This window comes from Neocloeon triangulifer, unplaced genomic scaffold (genome assembly GCF_031216515.1).
Source record: "Neocloeon triangulifer isolate White Clay Creek 2 clone unplaced genomic scaffold, ASM3121651v1 ptg000012l, whole genome shotgun sequence".
Classification (NCBI taxonomy): domain Eukaryota; kingdom Metazoa; phylum Arthropoda; class Insecta; order Ephemeroptera; family Baetidae; genus Neocloeon; species Neocloeon triangulifer.
The window spans coordinates 15,480,249-15,497,690 of record NW_026775554.1 but is presented as its reverse complement, the minus strand read 5'-3'; the positions used below and the strand labels follow the sequence as shown (position 1 = coordinate 15,497,690).

The 17,442-nt window shown below is 39.9% G+C and overlaps 2 protein-coding genes across 5 annotated transcripts in view; one reads left to right on the top strand and one right to left on the bottom strand.

Moving 5' to 3' along the window:
* LOC132196628 (neprilysin-1-like) overlaps positions 1-3,766 on the bottom strand; it is an 8,177-nt gene extending 4,411 nt beyond the window's left edge. The window contains exons 1-5 of the mRNA XM_059619412.1: positions 3,096-3,766; positions 2,194-2,235; positions 1,046-1,207; positions 325-408; positions 57-262 (exon numbers count right to left, since the gene is read on the bottom strand). Of these exons, the coding sequence (XP_059475395.1) occupies positions 57-262; positions 325-408; positions 1,046-1,207; positions 2,194-2,235; positions 3,096-3,393 (792 nt within the window). The 5' untranslated portion in view covers positions 3,394-3,766. The remainder of the gene's footprint in view (positions 1-56; positions 263-324; positions 409-1,045; positions 1,208-2,193; positions 2,236-3,095) is intronic.
* Positions 1-17,442, top strand: part of LOC132197220 (chromodomain-helicase-DNA-binding protein Mi-2 homolog) — a 26,963-nt gene extending 9,521 nt beyond the window's left edge. The window contains exons 1-15 of one of the 4 annotated variants that reach the window (XM_059620357.1): positions 6,227-6,420; positions 8,189-8,542; positions 8,598-8,746; positions 8,812-10,167; positions 10,286-11,203; positions 11,424-11,734; positions 11,787-12,396; positions 12,451-12,873; positions 13,243-13,334; positions 13,390-14,047; positions 14,234-14,433; positions 14,486-14,651; positions 14,708-14,902; positions 15,165-15,522; positions 16,019-17,442. In XM_059620357.1, coding sequence (XP_059476340.1) covers positions 6,384-6,420; positions 8,189-8,542; positions 8,598-8,746; positions 8,812-10,167; positions 10,286-11,203; positions 11,424-11,734; positions 11,787-12,396; positions 12,451-12,873; positions 13,243-13,334; positions 13,390-14,047; positions 14,234-14,433; positions 14,486-14,651; positions 14,708-14,902; positions 15,165-15,522; positions 16,019-16,098 — 5,907 coding nt within the window. In that variant the 5' untranslated portion in view covers positions 6,227-6,383 and the 3' untranslated portion in view covers positions 16,099-17,442. Of the gene's footprint in view, positions 1-6,226; positions 6,421-8,188; positions 8,543-8,597; positions 8,747-8,811; positions 10,168-10,285; positions 11,204-11,423; positions 11,735-11,786; positions 12,397-12,450; positions 12,874-13,242; positions 13,335-13,380; positions 14,048-14,233; positions 14,434-14,485; positions 14,652-14,707; positions 14,903-15,164; positions 15,523-15,997 lie in introns of those variants that run through there. The other 3 variants (XM_059620356.1, XM_059620359.1, XM_059620358.1) reach the window with 3 other exon arrangements.

The following is a 17,442-nucleotide window of genomic DNA, read 5'->3' as shown; positions in this document are numbered from 1 at the left end:
ACTTTTAACAGGGAGAGACAGAAGGGTGGGACGTAATTTTCTTACTTGGGCCGCACCTGCAGGATGTTCACTGACGAGTTTTTATCGTCAGGTCCAACCCATTGCTCGATGAGCACCCTCTCATTGTACTCGCCTCGCAGCCGCCCCAGCAAAGCTTCAATTGAAAACGCTGGTGGTTTCCAATTGTCCGAGGCCACCGGCCATCCTCCCAATGTGGTCATTGCCTGACGAAGGGGCTTGTCACCCAGTTTTCTTATTTTTGCTATTTATAAGCAAGAAAAAAATTATCAATAATTTTCCTTCGTAGAGATCAAACCATCTTACGAATGTCCATGCATGACTTGTAAAATAGCTTCGCCTTCTTGGTTGCGTCATTGTCGTGCTCATTGAGAGGCTCCTCTAAAAGACCTGAAATTTCATCAACGCGTGCCTTATTTTAATGCAAGTCTTACCATCATTTTAAATTCAATTTTGCTTGAATTTACGTTAAAAAATTCATTTCTCATGCTTCTACCAGATTTAACGTATTGATCATAGTAAAAAATAAAATATTTTAAAAGTACTTTTAATAAAATTTATGAAAAACTTGTATAATTCTAGTAATTTAGTAATTTATGTAAAATTAATAATAATATTTTTTAGCTATTACAGAGAACGAGATTCTAAATCAGGATTCTAATCATTTGGGAAAGTCTCTCTAGTGCCTTCAAGCTCTGCTATCAAACGAGAGAGACGTTGCGTCGCGTGAAAAGTAGCCTTGTGCCTCGAGCATGTTGGTGGAGAGCAATTTCCGACTCCATTTCCCGCTCAGTTTCTATTTTGTAGACAATTATTCTCAAGGAGAAGGGTTCTCGCAAGTAACAGAGCTTAAAGCTGAGCTATTTTATAGCAGGGGATCTAAAATAAGCTATTTGAAGCTCTACGACTTTAAAAAAAAAAGCTTAGCTTTAAATTTGAAATCCAAATGATAAAACTCCAATTGATGGGCTAAAATTGTCACCCATCACCTAGTTGCGTGCTAAAGAATAAAAAGCCAAAAACTAACCTTTAAGGACGACCTGAAGCTGGTCAGCCATCACTTCAAATGTGCTGACTGAGCTGCGGTCTTCTGGAATAACATGCTTCTTATTCCACGAGCCACAGGCATATTGAAAGAAGTTTTGACACGGATCTGCCGTTGAGTCAATTGCTGATAGCAAAGACGCCGCTGAAATCAAAGTTCCTCTATACATTATCTTATTCTTTAGTCTCCTAATTGTGAAATTTTAATAAATTACTAATTATCTCAAATTCTCAACAAAAGATAGTCAAATATAATTTCAATGCAAGGAGCTCAAATCAAGCAAAGGACCTTGAATCTATTTGCATAATCAAATTGCTATAGCCGCTTACATTTTACAAAACACTTTGGTGGTGACCGGCGCGCTTTCAAAAGCCCATTCACACATTGTTTATAAATTTAGCGGCGCATAAAATCTCCCAAGGCAATTCGGGTTAAAAATTCATAAGGTCACATCCTACCACAGTCAGACATCTACATCATCCTTTTTTTGTTTTTTTTTTCTCGCAAAATAATATAATTATGCAGCGTTATGCAATTTGACCTACTCCACTGTCCAGCAGGTTGCATTTTCCCCCTGTTATCAACTTTCACCGCCCGTAGTGCCTGGACGCACGGCGCAATATGGATCAAAAGTGTTTTGCAATTGGATCTAATTCCAAGAACGCATCAAATGACAGGGTCGGAAGAAGGAAATTTTTAAATTATTCGTAGCTAACGTTCCCTAATGTCACGCGTGTCAATTTGATACCCGGATCTTTGAAGTATAAAACTTCGTCTCTCAAATAACGATATACTAATTGGGGGCTACTTGAGGTCCCCCAGCAAACCAAAAACCTACGCATAAACTTACGCTGAGGAGAGACCCTAAACTAATATGGCGTTAAATTGGGAGACACTCTAGAATAATAATTTAAAGGCCAGCCTTATTTAATTATGCGTTTTTGTCAAAACTTCAATTAATAACGTCAGAAAAATGAATCGCCACAAATCTGTATTATATTTATTTTTAATCCCAATTAATCGCACCAAAAATATTGATTTTTATGTCCTTGAGATCTTCACACATTAAGCAAAAAAATTCAAGGGATATAAAGCTGTTAATTTTTTTGTGGCAGCAAAAACCGGCTTACCTGTCCTGACACACTCTTCACTGAGGCAGATATCGGAGGTGTCTGAAAGCGAAAGAAATGTACAATTTAGATATTAACAAAAATTTATGATTGGATTATATACAATTATTATTACCTTACATCATGCGAATATTCTTTATGTTATTATTAAATTGAAAGGGATCTTTTTACGTGCAAAGCTATTAAGTATCACTGCGCTGGAGTACGACTTGGGTTTCAGAATAAAGAAGTAGGAACTAACCGTGGGGAATTTTTGAGGTTTGCAATCTTATTTTCTCAGATTACTGTTTACAACCTACTTGAAGGAATCAAGGATATCGCGTAATAAAAATTTTCCTTTGCCATGGAATGGTGTCTCTGTATTAAGTTAACATTATCCATAGTATTTCTGTGGGCCAATATTACAAAAAAAATACCTCTATGAAAATCTACAACATTAACTGGCCAATTAATTAACCTTGAATGAAGTGAACATGAAATAATTATTTATCTTTTCTCTTCAAAAACCAACTAGTCAGTTAAAAATTATTGTTGCTGATTTATGATTTGTTAGCATAAATTTGGTATAAATTTATTCAATTTTGGAAAACAAATTGAAATTTTGTGATTTTTTTTCGCAGGAGAGGTATTATTTGTCATGCTCAAACACATGCAGGTGATTACTTGAACAAAGGCATCCGAAGCAATTAACAGGTGGTTCACGTCACTCATTGTCAAGCTCCTTTGTTTCAGCTTGAGAGGCGTGAGTGTGCAAAGACCACACTGGGCAGAAAAGCCATAAAGCATTATTTTCTTTGTGAACCCTTTTCGGCAATTCATCACAGCCGACAAGGACCCTAAATGGTACCACGTGTGTGCCCGAAAATAAACAACAGGTAGAAAAAAACCCTTGCGATGCTCACCGAGAGTGCGGGCGGGCAGCCTCAGCAGGAGCAGCATGGTGATGGAAAAGGTGGCCAAGCAGGCCAAAAGTATGGACGCGGCCACCAACGAGAGCGGGCAGCTTTTGCGGGGGTTTGGGGGCTGGAGGCTGGGCTGCCGGGAATGGATGACCACCACCGAGGTGGAGCCTTCCTCCTGCCGCAGCATCAGAAGCTCGGTGGGCGCGAGGGTGTCTTCGGCGGAGGCGGCGGGGGCGGCTGCGGGCAAAAAGCCGTTGCTCAGGAGGCTCTGCTGGGCCTTGTCGCGATGCTCGGCCATGCCTACAGTGTCCACTTCGACATCTCCCGTCGCACTGGATGCTGACGGCCGCTGACCAGCAAAAGATTTTTAATGTGGCGGAGGCCGCCTCCTCGGTCCGCGCAGCCTCTCTCGCGGCCCCCGAGATCGATCACACGCGCGCGCCCTTGCCGTCAAACAGCATCTCTCTCTTTTCCTCTCTCTCATCTCTCTCGCGTACGCCAGCCAGTGCGCTTTTTAATTTATAAATATTTTAACGTGCTCCGCTCCTCGCCTGGGGTCCCCGACGCTCAACACAAAAGCCCCCTCGACGCTGCCCGTGCGTTTCCAAATTTCTTATTCAACGAGGGCCTTTGTAACCCTAGCCGAATACAAAATCCTGCTCGAAAGACGACGCAGATGAATTCGTAAAAGACCTGCTGCTGCTGCTGCTTGCGTGCTTCACCCACGTCAATTGCTCAAAAAAATCTGGTTATCTCCGTCGGCGATAACCTTTGTGTTCCAGAGAATTTCAAGAGCGCAATGCTTGGATTCATAATTATATGAATTTTTTATATATGGGTTGTTATGGATTTAATGAAGATGTGCGAATCGCTGTTAAAAATTGAAATCAAGTAACCGTGTGAAAATAAAGCAGCCTTTTGTATTTTTATAAGGACGTAAATGCAACCAGAACTAACCCCAAACCGCAGAGGCAAAGGCAACACATTGAGTTGAAAGAGAAATCCACCTTCAGTGTGAAATTCTGTTGCAAAAACATACCTGCTGAAAGTGTTGCGAAATATGTGATTTTTTAAAAAAAAAATCCTTATTAAATAATTAATTACTATGAATTAGATATTCAAGGAATCAATATTTATTTATTCCAATCAATAATTAATTTTTTAATGATATATTCAGCTTTGTTAGTAGAAAATAAGGATTTTGCCAGTTATTTAATCAAATTTGAACCAAAAATTTCAAAATAAAATATATTGGTGCCGTTTACACCCGCACCACTAGTAAAAGGCACAGGCCAACGTGACTTTGTCTTAGCTTGACCCTAAAAAATATTCAAACAGAATCCACTGACCAAAGCAAGAATTTATTTTTTATTGCTGCCTTATTTTTATAGCAGCTATTCTTTTCAATGTCTATTAATTTTATACGAGGATAGCGTTAAAATTTTTAGTATTTTTACCTTTGTCGAAGTAGTGAGCTCTTGAGGAGACAATCTTAAAGTTAAAAAAATGGGCTTGGTCGTTGGTAAAAGAGAATCTTCAAAAATGATCAGCTCTTTTTCACACTTTATAATTTAAGAAGCTCAGTTATTTAAGCTTGGTTGATCTTTTATTTAATTATTTTATTATTACCACAATTCTATAAACAATTTTTCCAATAATTTTTTTTCTAACAAAATAATTAATATTTTTATTAATAATTTTATTTACTGCCACTTTGCGGCCAGTGGTGCAGGTCGACTCCACTACTAATGGCTGCCAAGTAAAATTTAACGCACAACCTACAATTGCAATTTTCTGCTTAGCGGCAAATGAAATACGTTTGTCGCAGAGCAAGACATTGCTTTTAGCTAGGCTACGAGGGTCGTTTATAGCCTCCTTCTTTTTCTGCTCTTTTCCTCTCTCACGCGCTTGAGGGGCTGAGCAAGCTTTTCTCATTTCCCTGTCTACCACCCTCGTCCGTACTCGTTTTGCCGAAGGACATAAACTTGTTGGATAAAATATAAGCTAGTTGTCGCAGCCTTCACTTAGATGGAGCTAAAGTACATGAGAAAAAGTTTTGCACGCTTCTTGTAATTCAGGCTACAAGTTCAACAGAACATAGTAAAAAGAAATTAAAAGAAATATTTTTCCTCACGTTGTTGTAGGTAGTCAAATAAATTTAAATGATAAGATACAAAAATATGCAATAAAAATATAAGTATCCAAATTGTAAAGATCCCAAAAGTATGATTTTTAAAATTTAGAAAAATCTATATATATAAAAATTTAATTAATAAACTTGTTCCAGTTATGTTTTTTTCGCGATTTCAAATATTATATTTTAATATTTTAGAAGTACGTAGTTTAAAAATCTTTAAAATTGCCTTTTTCTTTGTTAATAACTGACCATTATAACCATCTTTTTTGCATAGCATTTTATTTATAAGATAAGAGGGAAGCTCTCAAATTTTTCTTTTATTTTTCTTGTTTCCACATGGCTTACCGTATAAACATTAAAATATAGTTTAAGATTTAATATTGTGACTAAAAGTTTATTTATTTCGACAAATTATAGATTGAGGGATATTCACATTATAAGTTAGTACCTGCCTGGTACTTGCAATAATTCCCATAATATAACTTTTCTTGTAAATATCCCCGATTATGTATTCCCTATTTTAGTGAACGCTTACGCTTTTATTACTGGGAGTGAACTTTTCTCATATTTATTATTTATACCACTTTTTAGAGAGTAATTTTGATAATTTCAAACAGTTCGTCACAAGTGGTAACAAAATTTTAATGAAATATATGACCCGTCAAAAAGTATAATTAATGAGCAGAGCAGAGCGGAGCAGAGAGTCTGAAATTTTGAAGTTAATTTTCTTGCTTTTCCATTATTACATATATTATATATTATCTCGTCTGTCCGATTTTAATGACTGAGGATATTTGAAATATTTGAAATAATTTTTATAGTTATTGTACATTTATTCTTTGCAACATAAATTCCAGCTAATATTAAAAAATTATACCAAACTTTGCACCTAAAAAAAATAATAAAAAAAGACATCGCGTGGAATTGAAGACAATATTTAGCGGGTCGCGGTGACGTCACGCCGAATCGCGATCAACAATCAACGCGCAGGCGCTCTAGCGGCAATTGGCGAAAACGAAAAAACTGCGGTGGAGAAAGAATCGTCTCCTGAATTCGGGTGATGATTTCCGTCGCCGACTCGCAGTAAATTCGGCCAAATTCCCCAGACCGAGGGCACCGTACGCACACTCATCTTCACTTTTGCCGACACGATGGCCTCCGACGATCCTGAGGAAGAAACTTTCGCCGGTAAGTGGTCCGCATGCACCGCGACTCGGCCTATTTGATTAATTACCGATCGGTCCAAACTTCGGACGCCGACTCGGGTTGCCGGCGCCGCAAGTGGCCGATACCCTTCGGGAATTGTCTGGGCGTCGACCGGTGTAATTTACACCCTTGCTGAAGGTTGCGGGGGTGGTTTCCGCACCCGGGTGAACGAATTGAAGGGTGATTAAGAAGAAGTTCGCGACAGCGCGGGCCGCTGCCTCGACTCCCGCGACCCCTCCACAAAATGGAGGCCATCTAACAAAGACATTGACGTGCCAAAGCCGACGCTAAAATTTGCCGAATGCACTTGGTTGCCGAAATCGTCGGCCTGACTGCCCTTTGTGGATGAATTCTCTCGGCGTCCTTTTCGGACTATTTCGACGCGGCACTTTTGCTTGACCACGAGCATTTTGTATTCATCTCGGGCATGGCAAGGCCGGCCGAAAAAATGCCGAAATTCGCCACGCTCCCCCTACCGGAGAAAAGATTTATCAGGTCAAACTGAATCAATGGCTGCGAATGCTGTTACAATAATTAAAATGATGGATTGAGAACAACAAAAATTTTAAATTGTTCTTAATTTACAATGTTGACACTCGAGATGTCAAGAAAAACCATGTTAACCCTTTCGTTCTGAATGACGCATGGTGCAATAAGCGGAGGACAGAGTTTCTAGGGACTTGGATAAATAGTTTTATTTGTAAAAGATTTTTTTTAAACATTTATATTAATGATTCACATGTATTCTTCCTGTTGTGAGTATCATAAATAAAATAAAACAAAATTTACTTATAAAATAAAATCAAAAGAACACAGTTTTAAATTTGAAACTATTTGAATCATTTTTTTTTTCTTATTACAGACATGCTTTAAGTTTTTTTTGCCAAAAGTTCATAAGTAGGAAGGAAACATTTGCAGGCAAAAATTTGTGATAAAGTGATAAGAACCGAGGCCCACTGCGCCACTGCGGCGGATGGGGTCTTTTTGATCTTGGAAGTTTTAGCAAAATTTTTGCTAGTGGTGATGCCTTTTTGTCCTTTTTTTGTCTTTCTAAATAATTGTTTTCAAAATTTGAATGCAAACAATGTATTTGTAACAATTTGGACAAAAAAACAACAATAATAATAATAATCAAATCAGAAATTTTAATTGGAGTATAGAAAATAATTTTGGTGAATATTAAAAGCATTACTAGAATAAATTGTTTCTTGAAATTTGTTGCAACTTGGCCAACTTCAGTTTATTTGTCCAGCAAATTGCTCAATTTGTTTGGGCTTGCATTCAGATACGCCAAGCGGAGGCGTAGCGGACAAGCGAAGCTGCAGGGACATTGAACCGCAATTTACGAAGACGCAACGAAACACACGAAATTTGACGGCACAGCACGAGCGTTTATAAAATCCTCTCGGCGAATCATTTAACAATGATAAATGTCCTATATTAATAGAAAATATGAAAAATTAATACTTATTGGATTGTTTAGGCTTAAAATGATTCTTAGTGTAGAAATAGATACAGCTCTATTTTAAATCAATAAACAAAATGAAGATATTTATTATTATTACTTTTTAGTTTAGAACTTACCATTAAATTATAATTTTTCAATCTTATTAATTTCTGCAATATGCATCTTACAATTAAAACTCATATAAATCGACAATAAATTTCATTGTTTTAGTCGGTTGTAGTATTTTTTTTTTTCTTTATTCAGAACTTTTAATTTAATCATGTATTATAAATTTGATTTCAGGTGAGGAAGATGAAGAAGTAGAGGGTGGAGAGGAAGAGGTCGCAGGAGAAGGGAAGGAAGAGAACGACTCTGAGGGCGCCGCACCAGCTGGACAACAGGAGGAAGATGATGATTATGAGCCTGGTGATTCCAAAAAGCGCAAAAAAGGGAAGAAGCGGAAAGCTCGAGGAGAAGAAAAAAAGGGAAAGAAGAAGAAAAAGAAGAAGAAGAATGACTCTGAGGAGAGTGAGAATGCAGAGGAAGAGGCTGGAGACTCGGACCACGGTAGCAAGAAGGGCCGCCGCTCTCGGGGCCAGAAAACCTCAACCCCTGCCGCAAGCAGCAGTGCCGCTGCTTCTGCTGATGCCTCTGTCTGTAAGTTACAATCAAAGTTTATTTAAATTTTAGTCTAAATTTCCTCTGCAAAAAGCTGATATGCCCAGCATTGACGAAGTTTGCAAGACGTTCAGCCTTACAGACGTAGACATCGACTATACAGATGAAGAACTTGCCAATTTGATCACATATAAGCAATACATGGCACACATTAGGCCTCTCTTGGCCAAGGAAAATCCAAAGGTATAATTTTGCTGTCAGATATTGAGAATCGTATTAAATTAAATTATTTTATTTGTTCAAATTAGGTTGCTATATCAAAACTTATGATGCTTGTGGCAGCCAAATGGAGAAAGTTTGCTGCTGAAAACCCTCACATGCAACAAGAGGAATCATTAGAGTCGGAGTACACTCCTAAGCCTAGCAGATCTCGCGCCTCAGCAACGCCTGCTGCTCAGGAAGAGGAGGAAGAGATAGACGATGAAGAGGAAGACAGGAGCAAAAGGAAGCGAGGTCGCAAGAAGGGTGGCAAGAAGAGCGGAGGCAAAGTTCCCACCCTCAAGATTAAATTGGGCAAGCGCAAGAGAGGCAGTTCTGACGAAGAAAAGAGCGTCACTGACCGCGACTCGGATGCTGAATTCGAGCAAATGCTTCAAGAGGCTGAAGAAGCTGCCAAGCCGGAGGAAGTTGAGGCTGAAGTTGTTGAACCGCCTGTGAGGAGGAAGGCGAAGACCAAAATTGGTAACAAAACCAAAAAGAAAAAGAAGACCAAGACTACCAGCAAATTCCCCTTGGGTGAAGGAGAAGAAGGGTTTGAAGTGACTGACCACCAAGACTATTGCGAAGTTTGTCAGCAGGGTGGAGAAATTATCCTTTGCGATACTTGCCCACGAGCTTATCACTTGGTATGTTTGGAGCCAGAGCTTGAGGAGGCTCCAGAAGGCAAGTGGTCTTGTCCTCACTGCGAAGGTGAAGGAGTGCAGGAGCAAGAGGAGGACGAGCACATGGAATTCTGCCGAGTTTGCAAGGATGGCGGCGAGCTGCTGTGTTGTGACCAGTGTCCGTCCGCCTATCACACATTCTGCCTCAATCCACCGCTGACAGAAATTCCGGACGGTGATTGGAAATGTCCCAGATGTTCAGCCGAGCAACTTCCTGGCAAGGTCAGCAAGATTCTTACATGGCGATGGGTGGAGAAGAAAGATGTTGAAGATAAAAAGAATGAAGAGCAAACAGTGAAAAAACGAAATGCTAAGAGACAGAGAGAATTCTTTGTCAAGTGGGCAGACAAATCTTACTGGCACTGCTCTTGGATCACAGAGCTTCAAATGGATGTTTTCCATCCGGCTATGTTCCGTTGCTATTGCAGGAAGTACGACATGGATGAGCCTCCCAAGCTGGACGAGTCACTCGATGAGATGGATAACAGGATGAAGAGACTGAAGGAAGCAGGCGTCGATGGTGTCGAGTTTGAAGAGAAGTTCTACAGATATGGAGTCAAGCCTGAGTGGCTCATCGTTCACCGCGTCATCAACCATAAGCAACTGCGAGACGGGTCCTGTATGTATTTGGTTAAGTGGAGAGATTTGGGATATGACCAAACAACTTGGGAGTTTGATGATGGCACCATACATGGATTGCACTTAGCTGTTGATTATTACCAGGTAAAATAATTTCCTTTGTCCTTGCATGAAAAACTTTTTTTAACTCTTCTAAAACTAGTAATGAATCTAAAAATTCCATTCAGAATCTTAATATTTAAAACTTATTTGTAACTTACAGGATCTTCGCACGTCTTTGAATGCCGATGGTAATAGCAGTAAGAAGGGCAAAAAAGGCAAGGGAAAAAAATCCAAAACAAGAGAGCTACAGGAGGATGAAGAAAGAGCACCTCGTCGTTACACTCCACCCCCAGAGAGGCCAGTTACAAACCTGAGTAAGAAGTATGAGAAGCAACCCGATTACATTGAACAAACCAACATGCAACTTCATCCATATCAGCTGGAGGGTCTCAACTGGTTGCGTTACAGCTGGGGCCAGGGCATAAACACTATTTTAGCTGATGAAATGGGTCTCGGAAAAACCATCCAGACCATTGTGTTTTTGTACTCATTGTACAAGGAAGGTCATTGCAAGGGACCCTTCCTAGTCAGTGCCCCTCTCTCAACCATCATTAACTGGGAGCGTGAATTTGAAACCTGGGCTCCCGATTTCTATTGCGTCACATACGTGGGCGACAAGGACTCTCGCATGGTCATTCGAGAACATGAGCTGTCCTTTGACGAAAATGCTGTCAGGGGAGGCACTAGGGTATCCAAAATGAGATCAAGTAACGTCAAGTTCCACGTCCTACTCACAAGTTACGAGTTAGTTTGTATTGACGCCGCCTGCCTGGGATCAATTGATTGGGCCTGCTTGGTAGTTGATGAAGCTCACAGATTGAAAAACAACCAGTCCAAGTTCTTCCGTCTGCTGAATGGATACCGAATAAATTACAAGCTGCTCCTTACTGGAACGCCTCTACAAAACAACTTAGAGGAGTTGTTCCATTTGCTGAACTTCTTGGAGAAAGACAAGTTCAATGACCTTACAGAGTTCCAAAACGAGTTTGCCGATATTTCAAAGGAAGAGCAAGTCCAGAAATTGCATGACATGCTGGGACCTCACATGCTGCGTCGTCTTAAAGCTGATGTGCTCAAGGTTAGTATTACAGCTAATAATAAGTATTATAGAATGCTAGGACAAAAATAAAATAGGTGAAGTTAATGCAATGACGATTTATCAACTCTGAAAATCATGTTGAAATGATAATTTTACTCTTGAACTCTCTTTCTGAGCATTTTGCAACCACGCGCTACTAAATTTTTGTTTTATAATTTTATATTCTATGCATTAAAAACTTATGTTTGTATTATTTCAGAACATGCCCACTAAATCGGAATTCATTGTCCGAGTTGAGCTGTCTCCGATGCAGAAGAAATACTACAAATACATTCTTACAAGGAACTATGAGGCTCTGAATGCAAAGGGTGGTGGTCAGCAAGTGTCTTTGCTTAACATAATGATGGATCTGAAGAAGTGCTGCAACCACCCCTACTTGTTTCCTGCTGCGTCAATGGAGGCCCCTGTGGCTCCAAATGGCACTTATGAACTCCAAGCTTTGGTAAAGGCATCAGGAAAGCTGGTACTGCTTTACAAAATGCTTCACATTCTAAAGGAGTCTGGCCACAGGTATTTCAAAATTTAAAAATTCAATAATAGCAGCTAACAATTTTCTTTGTAGAGTGCTGATCTTCTCTCAGATGACCAAAATGTTGGACATCCTAGAGGATTACCTTGAGGGTGAAGGATACAAATACGAGCGAATTGATGGCAGTATCACTGGCACAATGAGACAAGAGGCCATTGACAGATTCAATGCGCCAGGTGCTCAGCAGTTTGTTTTCCTTCTTTCTACAAGGTCTGGAGGTTTGGGCATCAACTTGGCCACAGCCGACACTGTCATCATCTACGACTCTGACTGGAACCCCCACAACGATATCCAAGCCTTCTCTCGAGCCCATCGTATCGGCCAGGCTAACAAGGTCATGATCTACCGGTTTGTGACTCGTAACTCTGTAGAAGAGAGGGTCACACAAGTTGCAAAACGTAAAATGATGCTCACACACTTGGTTGTGCGCCCTGGAATGGGTGGCAAGAGCACTAACTTCACCAAGCAGGAACTGGACGACATCCTGAGGTTTGGTACCGAGGAATTGTTCAAGGAAGAAGAAGGGAAAGAAGAAGAAGCTATTCATTATGATGACAAGGCCATCTCAGATCTTTTGGACAGAACCAAGGAGGGCATTGAGCAGAAGGAGAACTGGGCCAACGAATATCTCTCATCATTCAAGGTAAAAAATCTAGCCTTTTTTCTTAGCATGAACTTATTGTTACACTGCTGACAGGTGGCAAGTTACGTGACCAAGGAAGGCGATGATGAGGAGGAGGAAGCGGCTACAGAAATTATCAAGCAAGAGGCAGAGAACACAGACCCTGCGTACTGGGTGAAACTGCTTCGCCACCATTACGAGCAGCAGCAAGAAGACCTAGCCCGCACCCTTGGCAAGGGCAAACGTGTCCGCAAACAGGTCAACTACAATGATGCTGCTGACGGAAGAGATGACACCACCTGGCAAGACAACCTCTCAGACTACAACTCTGAATTTTCTGCTCCATCTGACGATGATAAAGAGGATGATGACTTTGATGAAAAGGGTGATGGAAATGAAGCTGGTAGAAGGAGTGGAAGAAGAAGAGGAATGGAAAGGAGGGATGAAAAGGACAGGCCTCTGCCACCGCTTCTTGCTCGTGTTGGTGGAAATATCGAGGTAAGATTTTGATTTACCTAATCGTTTATTCAACTGTCCAGAACGCTTATGTTCATTGCTGCTCTACTGCAGAGTTGCAAGTGCAATAGTGCAGCAACTAGCCTGAGAGTTTTGGGTGTATGTGAATAACGTATTTTATAAAATCATAGACCGAGACATGACACCATCAATGCATTTTCATTCCAATTATGAATGCTGACTTGTGTCTCGGCAAAGCAAAGGCCTCTGGCCTAGCTGGAAGTTATAGAATAATGTTTCTACAGTTAAAAAATTGTTATTAAAGGCCTTCCAGCACACTTATATTTTGTATTCAATTTAATGCCATTACCTTATCACTATCCACTTCTAAAATATATTTCACCTTGGCAGGTTCTTGGCTTCAACGCACGCCAGAGAAAGGCTTTCCTCAATGCCATCATGCGTTACGGAATGCCTCCGCAAGACTCTTTCAACTCTCAATGGTATGCTAACCAGAATAAACATATGATTATTTTATAAAGCTCACAGTTTCTATAGGTTGGTACGTGATCTTCGTGGCAAGTCAGAACGCAATTTCAAGTCGTATGTGTCGCTTTTCATGCGCCATCTCTGTGAGCCTGGCGCCGACAATGCAGAAACTTTTGCTGATGGAGTACCTCGTGAGGGCCTCAGCCGTCAACATGTCTTGACTCGAATTGGTGTAATGTCGCTTATTAGGAAGAAGGTGCAGGAGTTTGAGCACATCAATGGATACTACAGTATGCCTGAAATTGTGAAGAGGCAGACGAAGACCGAGAATCCAGAGGTGCCAAGCACTGCAACCAGCAACAGTGCTACACCAGCTACAAGTGCTGCTGCCAGTCCCTTGCCAATGAAAGATGAGGAGAATAAGGACGCACCAGCAGCTGCCAAAGAGGGGGAGGCTGCTGCTGCAAAGGAGGTAGAAAAGGAAAAGACTGAAAAGGACGAGGCTGTCTCGGAGGAGGCACCTAAGGAGTCGCCTGAAAAGAAAGAAGAGGCAATGGAAGTAGACACATCTCCTAAGAAGGACAAATCGGAGGAAGAGAAGGTTGAGGAAAAACCAGAAGAAGAAAAGAAAGAACCCAGTAAGGAAGAGGAGGAAAAGGAGAAGAAACCTGAGGAAGCCGACAAAGTTGACGGAAAAACTGATGAGAAGGACGAGACCAAAAAAGAGGTAAAAAAAATTTAAAAAGTTAAATGTTTTTTTTTTTTTTTGCAATGATGATTTATCCCTCTGAATATTTAATGTAGAAATGATAATTTTTACTCTTGAACTCTCTATCTGAGCATATCTTAGCCAGAAAATTGTATGTACCTGAGGAGCAATTTTTCTTACATGATGGGTCTCTTTTTTTTTTAGGAAACCAAGAAAGATGATATCAAGGAGGAAGATAAGAAGGACGATAAAACAGAAGAGGAATCTAAAACGGATGAGGATAAGACCAAGCGCCGCTTTATGTTCAACATTGCTGATGGTGGTTTCACCGAACTCCACACTCTTTGGCAGAATGAAGAGAAGGCTGCAGTACCTGGTAGAGAGTACGAAATCTGGCACCGCAGGTAAATATTTCAATTTTATAATTTGAATGAATTATCTCAACTCTCAACATAGACATGACTATTGGCTGCTTGCTGGAATTGTTACTCACGGGTACGGCAGATGGCAAGACATCCAGAATGATATCCGTTTTGCAATCATCAACGAGCCCTTCAAGATGGATGTTGGAAAGGGCAACTTTCTGGAAATCAAGAATAAATTCCTTGCGCGCAGATTCAAGGTAAATATTAAACAAGTTTTAAATAAACCAAATCTAAAAAATTAAACCACTTTCAGCTCTTGGAGCAAGCATTGGTGATTGAGGAGCAGCTGAGGCGTGCTGCCTACCTGAATCTCACTCAGGATCCTAATCATCCAGCAATGAGCCTCAATGCTAGATTCGCGGAGGTTGAGTGCTTGGCTGAATCCCATCAGCATCTCTCAAAGGAGTCGTTGGCTGGAAACAAACCAGCTAATGCTGTCCTCCATAAGGTAAAGAAAATCAGTTTTACAAATGCTAGAAAAAAAATGTTGTTAAATATCAGCAGACAGTGCTATGATGTTTTGTTCCAATTTCTTATCATGTCTCAATTGGATTGGTTTTAAGATTGTTCTGCTAATCTTGAGACTTAATTTCAAGTTGAACGCAGAATTGACGAAAACATGGTATTTTCTGAGCTGATTTTTAAATAACATTCAAAACTTCTACAATTTTCATCCTCATTGCTCAAAAAATCCCTCGATTGTTTTCCAGGTGCTCAACCAGTTGGAGGAACTTCTCTCTGACATGAAGTCTGACGTGAGTCGTTTGCCTGCTACCTTGGCCCGCATCCCTCCCGTGGCTCAACGCCTACAAATGTCTGAGCGCTCCATCCTCTCCAGACTAGCCTCGCCTGGAGGCGTGCCTAGTGGAAGTGGAGGCAGCAGCTCTCAGTCAAGCGCTGCTGCCGCAGCTGTTGCGGCTGCCCAGGCTGCTGGCCTCCTTGGCCAGTTCCCACCAGGGTTCCCCACTGGGCAACTGCCCGGCTCCTTCAGCGCCGCTAACTTTGCCAACTTCAGGCCCCAGTACTCTGTTCCTGGACAGCCTCAGTCCTCTTCTGGAAACTACTCTGGTGAGTAATGCTGACCATTTGCAAAGCTTGAGTTTGGGTCTAGTGTGTCTAAAGTTGAATTCCATTCCAAAAGAGAAAAATAGGTGTCAAAATTTATACCATTCTTTTTTGAATTAATAGAAAAAAAAAATTGAAACACCTAGAGTTCTTTAAGCATCCAGCTTATGTGAAATATCCGTTTTTGTTTGTTTTTCTACATTTATGTTGAATTTTATTGCATGCTTTTTGTGTGAATTTAGAAAAGTTTAATGGGAACAATAAATCTTGCAGATTATTACCACTTTAATTATCCTCAAAGCTGGTAAGAGGAAAAATCGAAATCAGGTTATGCTTGATTGTTATTATTATTGTTTGTCCAGTTGCAGTGATGATGCTTTTTATTTTATCTTGAGTTCGTATTATGAACTCGTTTTTTATGTCTGAGCAACTAATAAGCCAAACACAACATGAGCAGCTTGATTTACCATTCATGCAGGCAAAAATAAATGATTCGCAGGGACCTCTGGTCGCTCTGATGACAGCAGGACTCGAACAAGCGGCGGTGGCGACAAGAATCTGATACTTATCGACGACTGAGCAGCCTGAGCTCACACGCACCTTCTTTCCTGTCAGCATTTCGTCTAATTCTCATCTTCAGTTGCATTAGTTGTATCCATTTGATTCATTTTTATTGCTTATAAGAATACGTATTATTTATTTTTGGATTCGCACAGCGCGGTTATCTTTGTTTAGTGCAATAGATTTTTTGCTATTCGATTTGGGAATTTTGAAATAATAAATTACTGCTCTTGAACAAACCGGCACCCAAATTTGACTTAATCCCCACCCTGAGGCGGTGTCTGGTAGCTAAGATTTTTTGCAAGTTATGAATTTACATCTTGATAAAGGCAGTCGGTGATTGTGTCGCGAGACATTCCTCTTCTTTCCCACTTCTTGGATGATGCCCTGTGTATGAATTTGTGTCTAGAAAACAAGTGTGAACGATAAAATTGCATATTGACCAGTTACTGTCAAGTCTTTTGTCACTTAAATAATTCATGCATTATCAATATAAAAATTATTTTCAAGATATTTGTGATTGTACGATCGATTTTGTTGACTATTGTTATTACTATAAAAGGAGGGTGTTTCTTTCAAATTGGCCAAGTAACACAAAAAATACTTAACGATTGGGGGTAAATTAAATTTAAAGCAGACTCAAAATGAAAAAGTCCAATAATTAAATTTAACAACCATTGAAGATGCGATACCTTGTATTAATTTTGCATTTTGCTCAGATGAGCTTTGATCAGCTGAGGTGTCTGTTTGAAAAATTTCTGTCTAGATGAACTCTGCAATTAACTTTCATTCAGAGCAAATTATCAGACACCAATCAAGTATGCTTAAAAATGAAGCTGTTAATTCTGAATTTAGTGGATAGATAAGGAGGCGCAGTACAATGAATGAACATTGGAACCATATGGCTTTTAGATTTTCTTTGGGTTTATGAAAGACAAAAAATTTTGCACATATAAGCTAATGAGATCTTTTATCTTTTGCCAGTGCAAATTGGACGCTAAAATTTTTTTTTTCAGTTTGGTGTAAATTCCACCATTGGTTTCTAACTCAAAATTTATATGCCATGCAAACAGTGTTTGGTCATTTTTTTTCTTTTGATCATACCATATACCACTTCAATTATATTTTATGTCAAAACTGATAAAGAAATTGACCTTAAACAGAGGTTGTACTTGTAATAATTCACATTAGGGGGTTAATTATTGTTCTCATGATGTAGTGTAAGAAAATTGAATTTTTGGAACGTAAGAGCAGTTTTTCTATTAATAAATAATATTGCAACATGATGCAAACGTCTGGCTGAATCGTGGCACACGTCTGTATTAATTTTTAAACGGCAAAATAAAGTAAGAAAACCACCAA